This window comes from Poeciliopsis prolifica, unplaced genomic scaffold (genome assembly GCF_027474105.1).
Source record: "Poeciliopsis prolifica strain line A6 unplaced genomic scaffold, Auburn_PproV2 SCAFFOLD047, whole genome shotgun sequence".
Classification (NCBI taxonomy): domain Eukaryota; kingdom Metazoa; phylum Chordata; class Actinopteri; order Cyprinodontiformes; family Poeciliidae; genus Poeciliopsis; species Poeciliopsis prolifica.
In genome coordinates this window covers 2,032,599-2,051,347 of record NW_026562422.1, presented here as the reverse complement: position 1 = coordinate 2,051,347, position 18,749 = coordinate 2,032,599, and the positions used below count along the sequence as shown (strand labels likewise).

General features: G+C 40.9%; 1 protein-coding gene and 1 long non-coding RNA gene across 4 annotated transcripts in view; one reads left to right on the top strand and one right to left on the bottom strand.

Moving 5' to 3' along the window:
* exoc3l4 (exocyst complex component 3-like 4) overlaps positions 1-18,749 on the top strand; it is a 28,642-nt gene that overhangs the window by 1,727 nt on the left and 8,166 nt on the right. The window contains exons 2-9 of one of the 3 annotated variants that reach the window (XM_055057308.1): positions 69-605; positions 3,297-3,422; positions 4,274-4,492; positions 6,920-7,538; positions 9,586-9,703; positions 13,289-13,414; positions 14,231-14,331; positions 16,611-16,709. In XM_055057308.1, the coding sequence (XP_054913283.1) occupies positions 377-605; positions 3,297-3,422; positions 4,274-4,492; positions 6,920-7,538; positions 9,586-9,703; positions 13,289-13,414; positions 14,231-14,331; positions 16,611-16,709 (1,637 nt within the window). In that variant the 5' untranslated portion in view covers positions 69-376. Of the gene's footprint in view, positions 1-68; positions 606-3,145; positions 3,224-3,296; positions 3,423-4,273; positions 4,493-6,919; positions 7,539-9,585; positions 9,704-13,288; positions 13,415-14,230; positions 14,332-16,610; positions 16,710-18,749 lie in introns of those variants that run through there. The other 2 variants (XM_055057309.1, XM_055057310.1) reach the window with 2 other exon arrangements.
* On the bottom strand, positions 7,201-11,082 carry LOC129377418 (uncharacterized). The gene is made up of 3 exons (XR_008607916.1): positions 10,968-11,082; positions 7,400-7,514; positions 7,201-7,284 (listed from the first exon to the last, which is right to left on the bottom strand). It is a non-coding gene; the product is annotated as an uncharacterized LOC129377418 (long non-coding RNA).

Sequence of the window (18,749 nt, the reverse complement as noted above, 5' to 3'; positions counted from 1 at the left end):
GAAGAAAGTTTTACTGCCTTGTTTTGGTAGCTGATTGCTGGTTGTGTGTGTTTGCTCTCCGCTTTCAGGGCTCGGAGAGAACCGGAGCAAATTTCAGTGGGAAGTCCGTAACTATCTGCAGAAAAGCCTCTCTGCAGCTTTTAATTTATGCTTTGACATTCTCCTCAGGGTGAACTCTTGTTATCAGAACTGCACAGACTGGATCCTGTGTTATCTGTAAACAGAACGCGCCTCTGCTAAGGGCCAACAGCACCACAGATCATCCACAGTTTGTTGCCCTCAAAGGAGTGGACTCACTTTTCAATTTTCCGGGTGATTTTATTTGAAATTTCCCTCCCGACGATTGCGTCTTGTATGGCCTGAGAGCCCACCAACAATGGATAAGTCCAGCGAAAACCCACAGGAGGACAGCGTGTCCCTCCAGAGCGACGGAAAGACGCAAGCCAACGGAGTGGTGAAAGAGACTCTGGGCGTGCTCCAGACGTTCAGGCTGAGCATCAGGCGACCCGCCGAGAAGAGCCCCCGCTCACCCAAGAGGAAGGACTCAAAGGTCACATCCAGAGCAGAGTCAGAGTCGCCCTCCTCTCTACCGCCGGCCTCACCAAGTGAGTAACATTCAGTCTCAGCCCCAAAAGTTTCTCCTTCTCATAGCTTTTTACCCCTAGAACAGCAGGTCTGATGTCATTGTAGTGACCTTTTAACCCTCTGAATATTCATGAGCTAAACACTAGAGTTGGTGAACTTTGTAGCTGTTGGTTCATCCTTCCCACAGGGAGAAGCTCTACTGAGAGCACAGCTAAAGATCAAGCACACGCAGTGTTGCAATGCTGATTTTCTTCTGATGAACTATTAGTAATTTCCAAAAGAGCCATGTAGAAAACCTACGTAAACTTGTCGTTCTGATGTTTGTACTGTAAGTAAGTTGGTATACGGGTTCTGGAGGACCGGAGCAAAATCTGGCAGCAGCAAATGGAAAACCCGTTCTTGTTTATTCTCAGTGTCATTGTTAGTCATTAACAAAAGAATTTGAAAGTTGCAGCATGTAACTTTTACAAAAAAGTTGTTTGTTTTTCTTGCATATTTGTTGAAACTGTCCCACAAAACCTTACCAAAAATGGCTGATCACCAAACTGATGGGTTGCTTTAAAGAGAGCATTGACCAGGGAGGCAACAAGGAGCCCAATGGCAACTCTGGAGGAGCTCAAACAGGAAGACATGTTGACAGGACAACTGGAAGGAGAAAGTCATCAGAGTTTTCAAAGAGTTTACCGTTAAACCATGTTGGGGACAAAGCTAACATGTTGAAGAAGTTACTTTAGTGAAAGGAGAAAAAAACTGACCTGCTTGGCCAACACGTCTACCAGACTGTGGCGAGACTGTGATCATCTATGCTAACAGACGGGTTAGCATCCATCCAGCCGGATCGAGCTCGAGCTGCAATGCAGAGATAAATGGACAAAAGCTTCAGAGTACAGAATAGATGTATCCCCAACAGATCTGCAAATGGAAATGCTGTGAAAGAACCGACTAATTACTGGAGCACTCAAAGTTTTGCAACTTAATCTGAAGAAATGTTGAAATAAAACATTTATGCGACAGCTAAGAACAATTAGACAGAAAAATTTTTGTTAATGTGAAATAACTTTGCTCCTACAATCAAATGTTGAAGTTTTATTGACCAACATCTTGAACTCTATGCTGCCACTGATCCCCTTGCTGGACTGTGGGTAGTTAGAAAAGTACGTTCAGTATACGAACTAGAAACTGTGAACACATGTTGGAAGAGGTTTCATTCATCACTTTCCTCTGCATGGTGGATATTAAACTTGTACAAGTTGGTCCTGAGTAGCTTGAGCTGCAAAACAGATAAGAAACCTGAAAGAAAAGGTCGAGCGTTGTTGTGTTTGGGCGTAAATAGAAACTCTTTGTCTTTTCAACAGGTAAGCTCAGGCACTAGACCTTTGCTGACATTCATTGAAACGTATCGAGGAAATGAAAGTAGAACTAAAGAGAACACACATGATTCAGGTGGAGTGATGTGACGATATTTGTTTAGTTCACGTTGGTTGAGAATTGAAACTTTTTGCCATTCCCACTGTGTTTTTCTGGTTGGTCCTGCTCAACATGTTCATTCTACCACTGATGCAAACTCTAAGCAGAGTTTACGCTCAGAGCAACAAATTATTATAACTGAAACTCAAATGTCAGCAAATTTTAAATATAGATCCCTAACCCTACCCAAATATCTAACTATAGAGTACTTTATTAATCATTTTTGACTCTTTTCAGTCAATCAGCAACCAGACCAATAACATTGCACCATCTGTCTATCTTCTGTTTATTATGGTTCAAAAGAAACTCCAACAGGTGGCCTTTGAGTCTTGATTTAGACAAACTTTCAGCTGTTTTGTCGTTTTGCTGGCACTTATCATATAAAAAAGTTGTTTCAGGTAGAAGAGAAACATTTGAGAACCTGATCTTTACGTTGCTGTTCTTTGATCTTTGAATTCAGGTTTGAATTTCCTTGCAGACATTCCCCTGCATGGGACTTCAGGAACCAGAGCTAGTAAACACTAAAACTTCCTCAGATACTTAAAAAGCACAACCTCAAATGTTACAAAAAAAAAAAAAAAAAAACACAAAACATACAACATGATTAAGCAAACGTTCTCCTCTAGGAGGCCTTAAAATGAGTTGAATTCAGGTAATGTGGGACAGTATAGGTAGAAGACCAGGTACCAGGTACAACAAAGGGTGGCAATACACTGGTCTGTTAGAATATCACCAAACTCAACGCCTGAAATATTCAAGGCAACAGCAAAATTGTCCTTTTCCTCATCATGTCACATTTTACCTGATGTCCCAAACGTCTGACGGAGCAAAACAAACACTTTAAATCTCTACAAATGGACGGACAAACCCGGGTGTTTTGTATTAAATGTTCCATCCAGGCTTGTCCTGTAGGTCAGTGGTTGCATGGTCGCCCTTTCTTTTACCAGCTATGTTATGAGGGTGAGTTTATCTTCATGCTCAGTTTCATTGACTGAAAGTCATGTGACTTTGTGTTAATAGTATTTATTGTCGGTTGACAAGCTGAGAAACCTGTTTGTGCCTCTGGTATTTCCCTTCAGAGCTCTTTATAAGCAGTCCATTGGTCTCCAGCTCAGCTTCATTTGCATCACCCAGCTGGTGACACACACACAAATACACACAAATACATAAGGTACACCTGCTGATACACGACTTGACAGAGATATTTACTCAGTATTGCGCTGACATCGTCTCGTTCCCACCAGGTCTCAGTGCGGGCTCTCCAGCTGCGTCACCCTTGAAGACCAGTGGGAGCTTCTTTCAAAAAACGGATGAAGATCTGACAGACATGACTCAACACAAACGCAAACCTCTAGCTCGCTCAAAGACAGGTATGTCTGTCAGTTTGCTTCCATAGTCTCAAAACCAAACTTCTGTCTCTCTTTTTCTCCTGTTCTTTATGGTTGGGTTCAGTGGAGGTCATTTATTGACCTCCACTGATGTTTGCATTGTGATTAGACATGTTTCTGATGGGGGTGCAATTCAGTGACGGCCGACAGAACTTGGGAACCGGCTGAGCCCTGCATGGGTAACTTTTCAACAACATGCTTTGAAGTGAAAGTAGTTTTGCAGTGGTTGTCATGCAAATGAGCCTCATATTCGCAGCTCAGGATTAGCTGGCTCAAACGGCTGTCTTTTCCCTTTGCTTTTCTCAGACAGGTATGTCTGACAGTTGAATTAATTGATGTGTTTCAAACCCTCATTTCATAATTTGTCAGTCATTAATTTCAAAGCAGTGCAGAAGTCATGCCGCTGTGTGAGAGAACAGTGAGAGTATGATGAGCTTCTGGTATTTCAACACACTGATAAAATGATTACAGATCTGACATGTTTAAACATGTTCTAGCATCTTAAGTTAGCAGTTAACGTGGGTAGAGTTGCTAACTAAATGATCAAAAACCTTAATGTGACACTTAAATTTCTAAATGGATGCCAACATTTTAAAAATATGACCCTGAAAATTGTAGTCATTTCATTGTAATGTGTTCAGCCTTCCTGTTATTTGCTGAAAGTTTTACTCTCACTTGCTCACATCACAGTTTTCTTTTTAATCACTTCTTACAGATTTGATGTTTCCTCAGACCTCACTGACACTAAAGCAGCTAACGGACTCTTCTTCACCCAGAGTCCCCCAATAAGACGTACGGTGCGTTCACTGAAACTGCGTTCTTTCTGTGCTCAGATCCCAACATGTCCAAGCTGACCGACTCCATTCTGAAGAAAGGATCCTCAATTCGCAGAAGTCTGAGATTTCCCTCCAAGAAGGACAACGACAAAGCGGCCAAGCAGGAGCAGCCGGCCGCTGAGGCCCTGCCGGAAATGAGAGAGGAGAAAGAAAAGGAGATGGAGGAGATGGAGGAGCTGTACACGCTGCCTGAAATTCCACACACACCACTGTCAGGTATGTCTCATCACAGGTTATTTTATTCTCAATCAGTTTATTTGGGTACAGCCGAAGCAGATATAAATGGAGAGAGTTTGTGCTTTGAGGCCTTTCGTCCTCCCTCCACATTGCTACATCGAGACGATCAATGTGGACTTTTCCACCCTTTTCCACCCATCTAGAAGCTAAAAGATGCTTTTTCCCCACAGAGCCTTTGAAATGTCAGAGCACTCTGCTTGGTGGAAGGTTCTGTAAGAGGTGGAGCTGGGGCTCTAAAAGGAACCGAAAGCCATCATTACTGTCATTCTTTATAACTTTGTTTTTCATCTTTTGACCATTTAAATGATGTGCTGCAAATAAGAAGTGCTGCATTTTGTTACGTGTGCATGGCAACAGAATATCACTAACTTACATAAAAATACATTCATGGCCAAGACGTGGAATACAAAGTGATGACTTGCACAGCAAACTGTATAAGCTGACATTTCACATATTAGAGAAATGCCAAGCTGTGGGTTTCATGTATATTAAAACCCCATGAACTTTCTCACATTTTGCCACATTACAACCACCAAACTTTATTGTAATTTAACAGGTCTTCACGAGGTGGACTAGTCAAAGCAGGAAAATGAAACAAAAAAAAAGAAAATCATTTTCATTGTAATGTGTTCAGCAAAGAAAAATCTGAAAACGGTGGCATACATTTGTATTCACCACCGCTGTGATGCGGCGGCGGCAAGCCGAGTGGAGTCAAGCCAACCGCCGTGCCATCAGGACCGAAGCAACCAACCCCACCTGAACACCGACACCTCACCCAGAAGCTTGCTCTGTCTATATCCATGTCCTGAAGGTGTTAGTGTCTTTAGGCTTCTTTGTTTCATGTAATCTGATCTGACATGTGCTCTGGTCAGATTAGATGGACATGAAAGTTGGAGGCGGTTCTATGGCAGGAACAGTGTCTGCACTCAGAGAGCATTGAAGGATGGATGGATGAAAACCTGTTGGAGGCTCAAAGACCGGAGCCACAACCTCAGCATACAGACAAAGGGAACGATTTAGATCAAAGCATATTCATGTGTTAGAATGGCCCAGTCCAAGGCCAGATCTAAATACAATTGAGACCAGAATTGAATATTGATATTTACAGACGCTTTGTGTTCAATCTGATTGATCATGAGTTATCTTACATCTAAGTGTAGTACATTTATGAAAATTAAAGCCATTTAGTTTTCATAAATGAAACTAAAGCCATGTTCAGTATAATTTTCCTTTTACCTCACAATTATGTTCAGCTTTGTGTTTCTATGTCTCATAAAATCACAACACAATACGTGGTTTCTTGAAAAAAAAATTGAAAGAGGAACATGATTATTGTGTGAGTCACTGTATTACTGCACATTACTCTGGATTATTTTATTGTCAGCTAAATTTGAAAAAGGAGTCGACATGACGTGGATAAAATTAGTGATCTCATAGTGTTCATCTGTTCAAATAAAATCTAAACAAATAGGCCAAGTTCAACATCTACTATCTGGAAAGTCACCAGGTTGAGACTTGTTCACCGTTCTTGTTTCTCACCGCTTGTGGGGAAACAAGAATTAAGAATAGAAAAATTGTCTCATGCAGCTCCAGTTGTCCTAATGTGTCTGTACATGCAGATCTCTTCTTTGCCTCTGTTTCTGCAACACAAGCAGCGAAAGATAATCTTGTTTCAGCTACAAACACGAAACGTCACAGAAGACGTCTGTAGTGTAAACGTTCACAAGGGAAGATAATCCACTTCAATTAAAACTGCTATGGATGATTCAGTCTCATTTGAGGAATTTGATGTTGGAGGAGGATGAGTTGAACCCATTTTGCAATCTCCATTAATGTCTTTACATTAATGGGAAAACATTAATGTAAAAGTCATTCCTGATCCTGGAAGTGAGTGACTTAAAGTAACTCTGGGGAACCTGACCAGTGTTGTGGTTAATGTCGTCTGAAATTACTTATTTTGGTGCATCTGTTAATGGAAAAAATGTTCGATTTTTGAACTTTCAGCTTCTGTATTACAGGACAGAAGCAGAAGCTGCCAAGTTCTTCCATCTGTAGTCTTCTCAGGGTTTTCTAAAAGATTTCTTTGGACTTTTTTATTTCTTTAAAGTTACTTCCAGCAACGTAAAGTAGGAGCAAGTTGAAAGAGGGCTTGCAATGCCTCTTTTGTGACTTGCTGCTGGTTTAAAAGACACATTACATTTTGTGATGCTGCTCCCTCATGTTTCCTGTTGGGTTTGGATTGTTTATACAAAAGCAGCAGGTTAAAAAATGGATTATGACGTAGAAATGAAGGAATAATTCAGCTTCCAGCAATTTAGAGAGAAACTGACGTCTAAGTGACTGTACAGGCATGAATAAAAAGAAGACGTATCTGCAATTTGTTTATTTTTCATTTTTTACCTTCAGTTATGCAGATCAACAAGCTGATAGAGATGGAGGTTCTTGAGGAAGCTCATGTGAACCTGCTGGCCATGCGACTGGAGTTTCAGAAGGAGCAAGAGCAAACTGGTGACGACTCCCCCATGGAGATGGCGAAGAAGGAGAAAGACCTGGCCCTCCTCTATACGGACCTCAGGAAAAAGATTTGCACCATAGTCTGTGATTCCAACTCCTTTCCTGCCAGGAACAAGGCACTACTGGTCCACGTGGCTCGCATCATCCAGGAGGAGGAGAAGAGGGCCGAGGAGCCAGGCGGCTTATCAGACAGCTGGATGGAGGCCTGGAAGGAGGCGGTGTCCCAGGGCGTGCAGGTGAAGGTCAACGGCGTTCACCTGGAGAAGAAGGAACAGAATCTATCCTGGTTGGCGGTCCATCTCGGGCTCCTGGGAAAAACTATTGTAGAGGATTTGGAGAATGTGAAGCGGGAGCTGCGATGGTCCTACCCACCCAGCTTCAAAGTCTTCAGCACATATGTGAAGAGCTACCACAGTATCGTCGGGCAGCACTTGAGGAAGCTGGAGCCGCAGGTGACCGAGGTAAAGGATCTGTATGCTCTGCTGGACTGGATCCTCAACAAATACAAGAGGTGAGGGAATGAAGGAATGTTTTGTTGCTGTATTTCTATTGGAAGGTTGTCAATCTGATGCTCTCAATGCTTGAAAGACAATGGACTTAGAAAGGTTGCATAAATAGCAGTAAGGGTGTTCCTTGTACCCCCTGCGATGGACATAACTTTTTAAACATAGTCATTGGTTGAAGGTGTGTGCAATGTCCTGCAAAGGTATTCATACAAATAAAAACTTAAACTTATTTGAATCCAATTTTATGTAACTGGACAATGCAAAGTATTGCATTGTGAAATGAGTTATGTGTGCGGTCAGACTTAATGGAAATAAAGGGCATTGCAGAAAGAAAACCTCTAGAAGATACAACCAACTCAAAACTTGCTCAGAAAACCCGAAGCTGGATGGCCAGAGCCACAATTAAATATTTAGATACAGACACCATTTCATAATCAGCTGTGGCTACAATGTAACTTACTACATTGTGTGAATGCGTGTGTGTGTGTGTGTGTGTTTGTGTGTGTGTTTGTGTGTGTGTTTGTGTAGGCGCATGCGCGTGTATGTTTATGTGTGAATGACTGAATGTAGTGTAAAGTCCTTTTGAGTTCTCTGGACCAGATAAAGTCCTATAGAAGTGCAGGTCGATTACCACATACATAGTCTGCATTCACACACATACTCTCAAAAAGTTGGGGGTAATTGGTCCCTTGTCCAGCGTAAATACTCCCTGGAACAGGACGCTGCTCCAGGGAGCATTGTCTCCCCGGAGCAGCGGGATGACAGGTTGTGTGGTCATCTACTCTTGCAGGTCATCTCTAGCACATGGACACACAGTGGTAAATGAAGTTGAGTGAACTCCTATTGTTAATTCATCTACTAAAGGTTTTCCACAAAATTAACTTTGTGGACATTCTTCTGGATTCTGTGCCTCTTAGTCAGGTTCTTTCTCAACAGCACTTTGAAACAGTCTAGTTTTACAATAGTTATCCAGTTGTGTTGTCCTCACAGAAACTGGCAAACCCACACTTGTGCATCGGGTTGCTGATGTAGTGTGTTAACCAGAAAGACAGATGAAGTTTGCTAGTCTGTTGCAATTGGCTCTGCAGAAAGCTGGCCGCCTTTGCGTCCCCTTTGGCTCAGCGTCTATTGACCATGCTTTTATGTGGCCTAAGCATTTGTAGCTGAGTTGCTCCCACTTTGTCATAATACCAGAAACAGATTACTATCAAATTTTGTAAGGAGGAAATTTCACAACTGGACAAATTGCACAGTTTGTGACCTACCATGATGCCATGAAGGAATTCACAAAGTTCCTGAGTGAAAGCCGTTGTTTATGCATGTTTGCAGGAGCAGTCGACACATTTGAACTGAATGATCTGTACGGGTGTTTGCATCAACAATCACGACAGAAAACAAACATGTCTGGGCAGCACATAACATATTTGTGAACAAAAGTACCAGCAAAAGGGAGGCGCTGAGGAGGAAGTTAAAAAAAAAAAAGCGCAGATAATTTTGCTGACATTTTAACTTTGCTTTGCTGTTGAATCAAACCACACCAAAGCAACATGTTGTGCTTAAAACACAAATTTGGAGTCTAAAAAAAGCCCAGCTGGTCTGATATGTGAAAAAAAAACTTCTTATGGGCAGAATGGAAACATTCAATCCAGGTCATGGAGACTTTTGTCATGAATTAGGTAGAGTCATGAATTCCACAGTCAAGTACACAGAATCATTCTTTGCATTTACTTTGAAACAAAGTTTGTATATTACAATACTTTAAACTGCAATGCAGAGCTGGACCACAGAAGTTTTACTAAATCTAATAATAGATTTATTAATATTAATTAATTCCCTGACATACTGCAATTGGCTGCAATTTCTTAGAGAATTCTGGGTTTTTAACTTTTTTTTCCATGTCACGAGAAAGTCAAGTGATCAGATCTGACTCTTAAGTGAACTGAGAGAAGGCCATGAGGCCTTCTCTCAGTGGGACGTGATTTTCATTTGCTTCGGTGTCAGCCACATGTCACAACAACAACATGTGACTGGTACTGTTTTTCACTCCAACAGTGAGAAGATCATGGGAAGTTTCTCCTTGCAGCCGGACATGGCGGAGGAAAGTGCTGAAATGCAACTACAGGAAGGATTCCTGAAGAAGCTTTTGGAGAAGTACTGCTGCAAAGTAAAGGTAACAAAAGAAAGAAAGAAAAAAAAAATCCTATACCACCTTTCAAGATAAAAATCACACCGGTCTTTACAATAAGAACAAGTAGGAACAAGCCTACTGAAAAAAGCCTACTGGAAGATGAGAAACATGATGCCTCAGCCAGCAGCAGCACAAACGCCCCCTCATATACCCTCTGCCAGGTGAAAGAGCATCTTTTGACCTGTAGGGTGCGCTATCTGGCAGATTTTGGACAGATTAAAATCAGGTAAAAGCTGACTTTTTAAATCGCTCTACAAGGATATGAGTAAAATTTAAAGGGGCAGCAATATCTTGTCGACTCTTTTAGCGTTACTTCGTGTTCTTATGTTATTCCCTCATCAGAAACATAACGGGAGTGTTGATTTGTTTCTTTCAAGAATGTTTGACAAGTCCTTTAATCTCCATGGCAACCATTTAGTTGTGAAAAACGCCTGGCTGCCTGGTGCTCTGCCTTCAAGACTCAGCTCCTCCTCAGAACTGCAGTTTCCAAGCTTCTGAGCTTCTGCTCACAAACCTCCCTCTCCTGCCCCCCTCAGCTCCTTCAGACTAGCCAGCAGCAATTAGTGAACACCTGGAGGAACTGCACACATACTGAGCTCATTATAGGATCTACTACTCAGTGGAACGCTGGCAAAAACGTTGTTAAAGGGCTGATGGAGGAGCCTTTTTTTTTTTGCAGAGGAAAAAAATGGCTCCTCTGCCATCCATCCATGTTCCGGTCACCCTTTTCCCTAACGGGGTCAGGCGGTGCTGGTGCCTATCTCCAGCTTCCAGGCGAGAGGCGGGGTCACCCTGGACAGGTCGCCAGTCTGTCACAGGGCAACACAGAGACAAACAACCATGCACACACACACCTAAGGAGAATTTGGGAAGGCCAATTAACCTGACAGTCATGTTTTTGGACTGTGGGAGGAAGCCAGAGAACCTGGAGAGAACCCACGCACGCACAGGGAGAACATGCAAACTCCGTGCAGAAAGACCCCAGGCCGGGAATCGAACCCAGGACCTTCTTGTTTCAAGGCAACAGTGCTACCATCTGCGTCACTATGCAGCCTAACCTGAACCATTTCAACTATATTACATAAAGATGTGTAAATGTACATTTTTTAAATTCTGTTAGCAGTTAGCATTGCAGTTAGCATTTTCAGGTCTGTGTGCAAGTTGATTTCCATTCCAATATCTGCTCCTTCACCATTTGAATGATATCTGTTTACTGTGCTGTCAGCAGTTCTGGCTTCTGGCTCACCTGTGAGCCTTCAATCTTCAACATGTTGCCAACTTAATGCCGAGGATTGGTCACCTCCTCCACGTCTCATTCATTGTTTTTAGCTGCACAGTCCGGATCATTCTCCTCCATCTATGTCATTAGTGCTACTGCGTAGCATTTTTCAAACAGCAGGTTGAATTAACATGTTCGGTTCCAGTGGTCTCTATGACATCAGCGGTTATGACATCACTGTGATACAACAAAGGAATCTCTCTCTTGATTGTAGCTCTCAGACAGTGTTTTCTCAGACCTGTTCCACAGCTCTATCACAACAGATCACATTTCAAAGAAACAAGAATTAACAGATAACAAACATGGACCAACAACTTTCATGGATAGAGATGATAGAAGAAAACATCCAGGTAGACTATGATGCAATCCTTCATTTTGATGATGAAGAGGAATGCCCCATTGCGCCTGTAGACGAACCAACCGAGAGTCCAAGAGCATTCGACGACAAGGAGCAAGAAACAACTTATGACATCTGGGATTTGACAAAGCAGATCGATGATTTGAAGAAAGAGCTGGATGAGGAAAGACAACAACGAATTGCCAGGGAGAAAGAACTCAAAGTCCAGCAGGAGGAAATCAAAAACCTGAAGAACTTGTTGGAAAGAGAACGTCAGATGAAGAAAACACCAGCCCAAGAAAGCAACATCAGTGGTTCAGTCAAAACAGGACGATCGTTGTTGTCCGTTGTTACTTCCAAAGTAACAACGGACAACAGACTTCTTCAAGAGCTGGACAAGTTTAAGAGGGAGGCAGAGATGTATGCCTCAAGAAACAAAGGACTCATAGAAGTTATGATGGACGAATATAGAATCAAATTAAAGTATGAAGAAAAACTGAAGGATCAATCAGAACATGTTCGCAAATTAGAGGAAACAATCACATCTTTGCAGGCTCTGGTTGGAGCCTGCAAAGGTCCCCAACCAAAGGTCCCCCAGCAACAAGATGTCCCCCTGCAGCAAGATGTCCCCCTGCGACCAGATGTCCCCCAGCAATCACAGGTCCCCCTGCGACCAGATGTCCCCCAGCAACCACAGGTCCCCCTTCAATCAAATGTCCCCCAGCAACAAGATGTCCCCCTGCAGCAAGATGTCCCCCTGCGACCAGATGTCCCCCAGCAACCACAGGTCCCCCTTCAATCAGATGTCCCCCAGCAACCAAAGGTCCCCCAGCAATCCGATGTCCCCCAGCAACCAAAGGACCCCCAGCAACCAGAGGTCCCCCAGCAACGGACCTACAATCAACCGCAGTGGTGCCACGTAAGTCGGGCCTCCAAAAAGCCAGAGAGGTCAGAGGACAAGAGGACATATTATCAACCGCAGTGGCGCCACGTAAGTCGGACGTCAAATCAACTTGAGAGGTCAGAGGACAAGAGGACATACAATACACCACAGTGGCGCCGCTAGACGATTGGTCTCCATGCCACCAACCTCCACTGGTTGCATGGAGTCCAAGTCCAGCACTTGGACCCCATGCAGGACCGTTGAAATGAAGGCCAAATTATGCCCGGCTCAGCCTTTACGCTGACCCACACCCAGGTGGTACTAAGTGATGTTTCACCAGGTCACTAGCTTAGTGCCTTGACACATCGAAAATTTCTAACTCCAAAATCAATGGAGAAAACACAAAGCGGACAAAAACTAACAAAACAAGATACATTTCAGAATGAATGACAGCATCACAAACATTAAAGTTTCAAACCTATAAAATACTCTATAGTATTATATCTCATTACAACAATGAGATATAATTGCGGCACCACTGTGGTTGATATCTCATGATATCAAAATAGTATTATATGTCAATATAATACAGATTTGTCCATCTGGCCTCTCAATTCCAATACCAAGAGAGGTCAAAGCATTCCAAAAATATCTCAATATATCTCATTGTTTTTAACTTTAATGTGAAAATTCAGTAAATTTGGAAAGAATTTTTTTTTTTACCTTGTTGCACTTTTACTTTTGAAGCAAATAGGAAAACCTTCTTCATTGTGACTACAGTGTTATTTTTGGACACTGGACGTCCACGTCTTTTAAAACACATGAGTGAACACAGCCCAAGATTGAACTGTCATTTACGAACAAGAAAATGTGGTTTCAGCTCAAATCAAATTTCCAAGTAATCAGCCTGAAATGATCCCGTTGTTTCCTGCTGAGACTCGTGTTTTGACAGTGCTGGCCTGCTGCTTTCTCTGTGTGTGTGTGTGTGTGCGTGCGTGTGTGTGTGTGTGTGTGTGTGTGTGTGTGTGTGTGTGTGTGTGTGTGTGTGTGTGTGTGTGTGTGCTGCAGGAGGACTTGAGCTCTGTGCTGGACAAAGTGATCAAACTCGAATATGATACTGTGTGGAGAGACAAGGAGGAGCCCAGAAAGGAAGACGACCTGTTTCTCTCTCTGTTTCCTATGGACATTTGGACTGTAAGACCCCCATAGTGATAAATCATTCTGCTTCTACTTAACTAATAAAAAGCAGAGTATTTTTTTTCTTTTTAAATCTATATTTGTGATAAGCAATTATGAACATTTAACAGCTTAAATACAAAAAGTGAAATTTTTATTCAGCTTTTAAATTCTACCTATCAGCAGAAAAGATCATTTTTAATATTAATTGATCTAACCTATGTGAACATATCAGCTGTGGCCTGGTCCTGCTAACTCTACATGAATAAGAACAGCTGACTGAGTATCTTCAGTTATATTCTAATCAATTATAGTGGCTTTTATGAGATATGGACAGAACAGCCAACCACTTCTGTTTCCCAACTCTGTTGGAATTATATATATATATATATATATATATATATCTATATATATATATATATATATATATATATATATATATATATATATATATATATATATATATATAGATATATATATATATATATATATATATATATATTTATAACTACAATGAAGAAATGGTAAAATATACCTTTTTTTTATTGCCTTTATTACTTTTTTTATAACCTGGATAGTGTTGAAAACATTTCAGATTGTTTTTATTTTATATATATATATAATATATATATATATATATATATATATATATATATATATATATATATATATATATATATATATATATATATATATATATATATAATATATATATATATATATATATATAAAAATTTGCACATAAAAGTATAAATATCATCTTCTAACATGTAATGCAGGATTGCATCCATTTGATGGCAGTGCAGAGCTTCATGTTCCTCTTTCTGCCTGCAGGCAGTTCAAGGGAGAGTGGACAACTCTGGAAAACTGGACCCTGATCTGGTGAAGAAAGTCACCGTTTCCTGCCTGGAGGAGTTGAAAAGTTTCCCCAGGAAGTATGTTGGAAAGAAACGTGCGCATATTTCACATGCACAAAAAATTGGAATTAATCTTAAGTCTTGGTTATGTGAGTCAATGTGATGGAAACGGTTCGGTGTAGAACAAAGAAAATGTCTCCATAAGAGACTTTTGCTCAGTTGTGCTGGAAACATCACAATTATTTTTTACACTTCAAACTGAATAAAAAGATGAAACCTGTCAGATTAATACCAGTGAAAAAAAACTGAAACCAAATAAAGAAATAAATATAAGATTTGAAACAGAAAAATTATTTTGTATCTGAAGAAAATTAACAAAAAAAGAGACTTGAATCTGACAAGAGATTGAAAATAGATTTGAAACTAGAAACGAACGTCAAAGTCTGCTTTTCAGCTTGAAGTTTGTTTGTTTTTTTCAGTTTTTTTTTTTTAGCAAAGTTCATGACCCTGATTTAGCGCCATGCTGTTAGATGCACTGAGGTCAGCTCCCCACAGGGTGGCGCTAAGACATCTATGAACTGCAGACTGGAATTTCATTTTCAAGTCTCAAAATACCATTGAATTCATATAACTAAGTGGTCAAAAGCTCAAATAGTTTAGGCAGCCAGTTCAAAAGTATTTATATCATCTAAGCTTTTTCACACATTTTCCTTTCAGTTTTTCTATCCATACTTGACTTTATGGCACATAAAAAAAATTTGTAAATATTTTTTATATATAATTTTTTTTTAAAAACTGAAACTAATGAAAAAAACCAACATGTTGCCACTAATTGTGAAGAAGAGGGTCGTTTACTCATAAATTCACAAGTAAAAATCTGAAATGTATGAGGTGCATTTGCACTGAGTCTCTTGTACTTTGATCCCCTTGAATAAAATCCAGTTTAAGTGTCTTTAGCTGCTCCAGATGCAGTAAATCTGTTTCTGGCCTCAAAGGTTTGAACAAACAGAGTCCTGAATTGTGCGGGACTCGGCAGACGGTCAGGAAACATTTCACTGAGCTCTGATTAGTCTGTCATTAGAAATAAAATGCATGAGCCTAAAACTGAACTACTGTTTTGATAGTAAATGCAAAGAGTGGACAAAAAAAAAAAAACATTATCCAGATGAAGTCAGATCCCAATTTCTCCATTTCTGTATTAGGGGATTCTGAAGCTGCGTGTCATTGCAATTCCACTCTACAATCATGTGTCACTTTGTGTTTGTCATGAAATGCGGAGAAGAGGTGATGAGGATGACGCTGAGGCTGGAGTGAAAGAATTACATATTTAATGATATAAATCCAAATCCAAAGTCCAGGCAGCACAGAAGGAGTGGAAGACGAAGAGCTTCTATCTGGTAGAACAATTGACATCTGATGACTGACTTGACAGCAGACGAGACGGATTAGACGACCAGAACGCAGGCAGGCGGGATTAAATAAGGGAAACGAGACACAATCGAGGGGTAGCTGGGACAACATGAAGACGAAATGAACTTAAAACCACACAGAAACCTAAATTCACAGAAAAATCCAAATCCTCACAGTGTTGGTCTGTCAGTTATAACAACAAAACAATATATATATATATATATATATATATATATATATATATATATATATATATATATATATATATATATATATATATATATATATATATATATATATATATATATATATATGCACTTTTGCAATATGCCATGTGGGTCAGGAAGGGATGTGTGTGGGTGTTTTTTCCCTCCTGGGTTTTTCTTTCTATGTGGCAACTTCCTCTTCTAGAGATGCTGTGGGAATGTCAATTAGGTCCCCACACAACACTCACTCTGAGGCTTTCATTGAGTCAAATCAGTGATACAATGTGAGATTCAAAAACATTATGGAAGTGGAAACAAGACTCGTTTGCATACAGTAGTTAATCTGAACGCCTTGACAAAAGCTCAACATGGGCTTTAGATTTAGACCACTGTCAGACTGTACACTTTTTAATATTTTTGCAGTCAATTGATATCAACATGATTCTCATTACTGCTGAATGATCTAAAAGCAGCTCAAAAGTTCACAAACTCCGACTGTCAGTGCCAAAACTTTGGCAACATGTTCTTTCTCAGATGAGCTTTAGCTGGACGTGTCTCTTCTTCAAGTTACAACTCTGTGCTGTGGACACATTTACTACAGCAGAAACTCTTCCACATTTCTCTGTAGATGTTTTTTATGGCCCAGTTGAAGTCATCTTGGTTTCAGCATTTAAACAGATTGAGCTAAAAATAGTTTTTCAGCTTCTCTTCTCTAACCAAGACGTCTTCTCTCCTCTCCAGATTTGAAACCCAGTTCCGGTGCCACTGCGACTCCCTCCAGCCACAGCCGCTGTGGACCGACTATCACATAGCCTACATCAACAGCTTTCAGGCTTTACAGTAAGTCATGTGATTTCACAGAGATACCCACAATGCACTGCAGGCGAACATGATACCAAACCCACAAACAGGCTGCCCCCATTTCTGTCCACAAAAAAGGAAACAAGTGAACGAGGGCAAGCTGGGGCTCGACTGCAGATGGCAACCTTCAGAACAGAAAGCAACAAGCCTGAGTCTTCACATGCTGAAGTGACATCATATAAAGGAGTTTAGCGTTGTCTTTAGTCTAAGGGATTCATGGAAGCAGTTCTGTCTCGCAGCTGCATGGCTCCAGTCCGTTTTAGTCACTTAACGCTTTGTTTATGACTTTGTCGTCGGAGCGTCAGATAAAGGAGCGCATTATGCTGTAGATTCTGATGCCGATTTAACACTGAGCTTCAGATTATAAAGTAACTCTTTCAGAACTCTGAAAGTGCAGGAGCTACAACATGAGTGTTGCAGAAGACAGAATTCACAAGCTGCCTCTCGTGGAATGAGAAATCCAGGAGGTGTGTGATGTTTCCACTCTGGTATTTGATGCAGCTGCTCTGGTCAGGCAGAAAAACATTTAAACACAAAGACTTTAGACAAGGTCCAATTCAATACATTCAATATATTTTCCTTTCGTTTCCTATTTCCCTCAGTGAGTTATAAGGCTTTGCATCCTTTTTGTTTGCTTAGTTTATCATCAGAACTCATCCTGAAGGTGATGATATCTGCGGTACATTCATGTTTTGGTATCTGGATTTGATGATTGGTTTGGTCTCACTCTGAGAAACCGAGGGGATTTCTACTTTGTCAAAAAGAAAAAAAAAGATCATATGGGTTTCACATGTACATTTGTGAACTTTCAAGCCATTAACAGGTTCATCACCCAGATCTGCACATAATGTCACCCAGTTGGAAACACTCTGCACTGCACCGGAGACAGAGACGGTTCTGATCTCTGACAAGACTTTATTTGATCCGGTAGAACTCTTCTTACAAGCTCCTCAAAAAAACTTTCATTGTATAATTTATAGACCCATTCAATTCCTTCCTTTTGTGATTAGTCCATCTTGCCTTTCATCTGGCTTTTATTTTGAAAGTAGTCTAAAACAATAGAAGCACATTTTTTTTCAAATGGTTTTAACAAATAAAAAAAATTTTGTTCAAAACAGAATCTCACTCCTCCAGTTATTCTGGGAACAATATTATGAACTGTTTCTGTGTGTTGACTTTGAAATGCAGAGAACAAACCTCGACTGTCCCATCAGAAGACTTTGCTGCGTTGCAATCTCTTCTGATGGAAGAGTTTGGTTGCGTCATCCCAGAGACGTCCGTCTGCTGGGAGTTTCCCAGCTGCTGTCCGTCTGCAGCAGAGTGAGGATCAGGCTGGAGGGAGAGAAAAACCTTTGAAAGCTGGATTGTGAAAGTGAAATTGTGAAAACGTGGCTTCCCCGGACGACAAAGAGGTGGAGGGAATAATCACGAGAGGCTGCAGGGCTAATCTGAGCCCAGAAAGTGAGCCGTCACGTGATTTCACAGAAACGGAGCAGTGAGCGTGAAAGGGCTGTTAAAAGGAAGCAGTTGGAGCGTGCAGGCTTTCTAACCAACTCCTCCTGGCCCCAAACCATGACGACGACCCCAGGCGGCCTCATCATGAGCCTCAGTGGATTACCGTTTCACTCAGCGGGGAATATTTATCTGCACGCCTTCTATCTGGCTGACACAGAAATGACTCAGTTCAGGATTATCCAGAGAAACTCAGGGAGCTTCTCTAGTTTATACATTCAGCAATTAGAACAAACTTTGAATCCTCTATATAAATTAGCTTATCTAGAGAGAATATTCATTACCTCAGATCAACATTATCAGAACAAGAATCCACAGAAATCCCTACCAGTGTATAAATCACTGACTCCTCATTCTCAACATAGGGTTATGCTTTTTGTTTTCCTTTTTTCTCTTTTCTTCTTTCCTTTGGTTTGTTGTTTTATTGTATTTTCTGCTAATTTATGTAAAGCGCTTTGATTTGCCTTTTTGCTGAAAATATGCTATATAGCTAAAGTTGCCTGACCT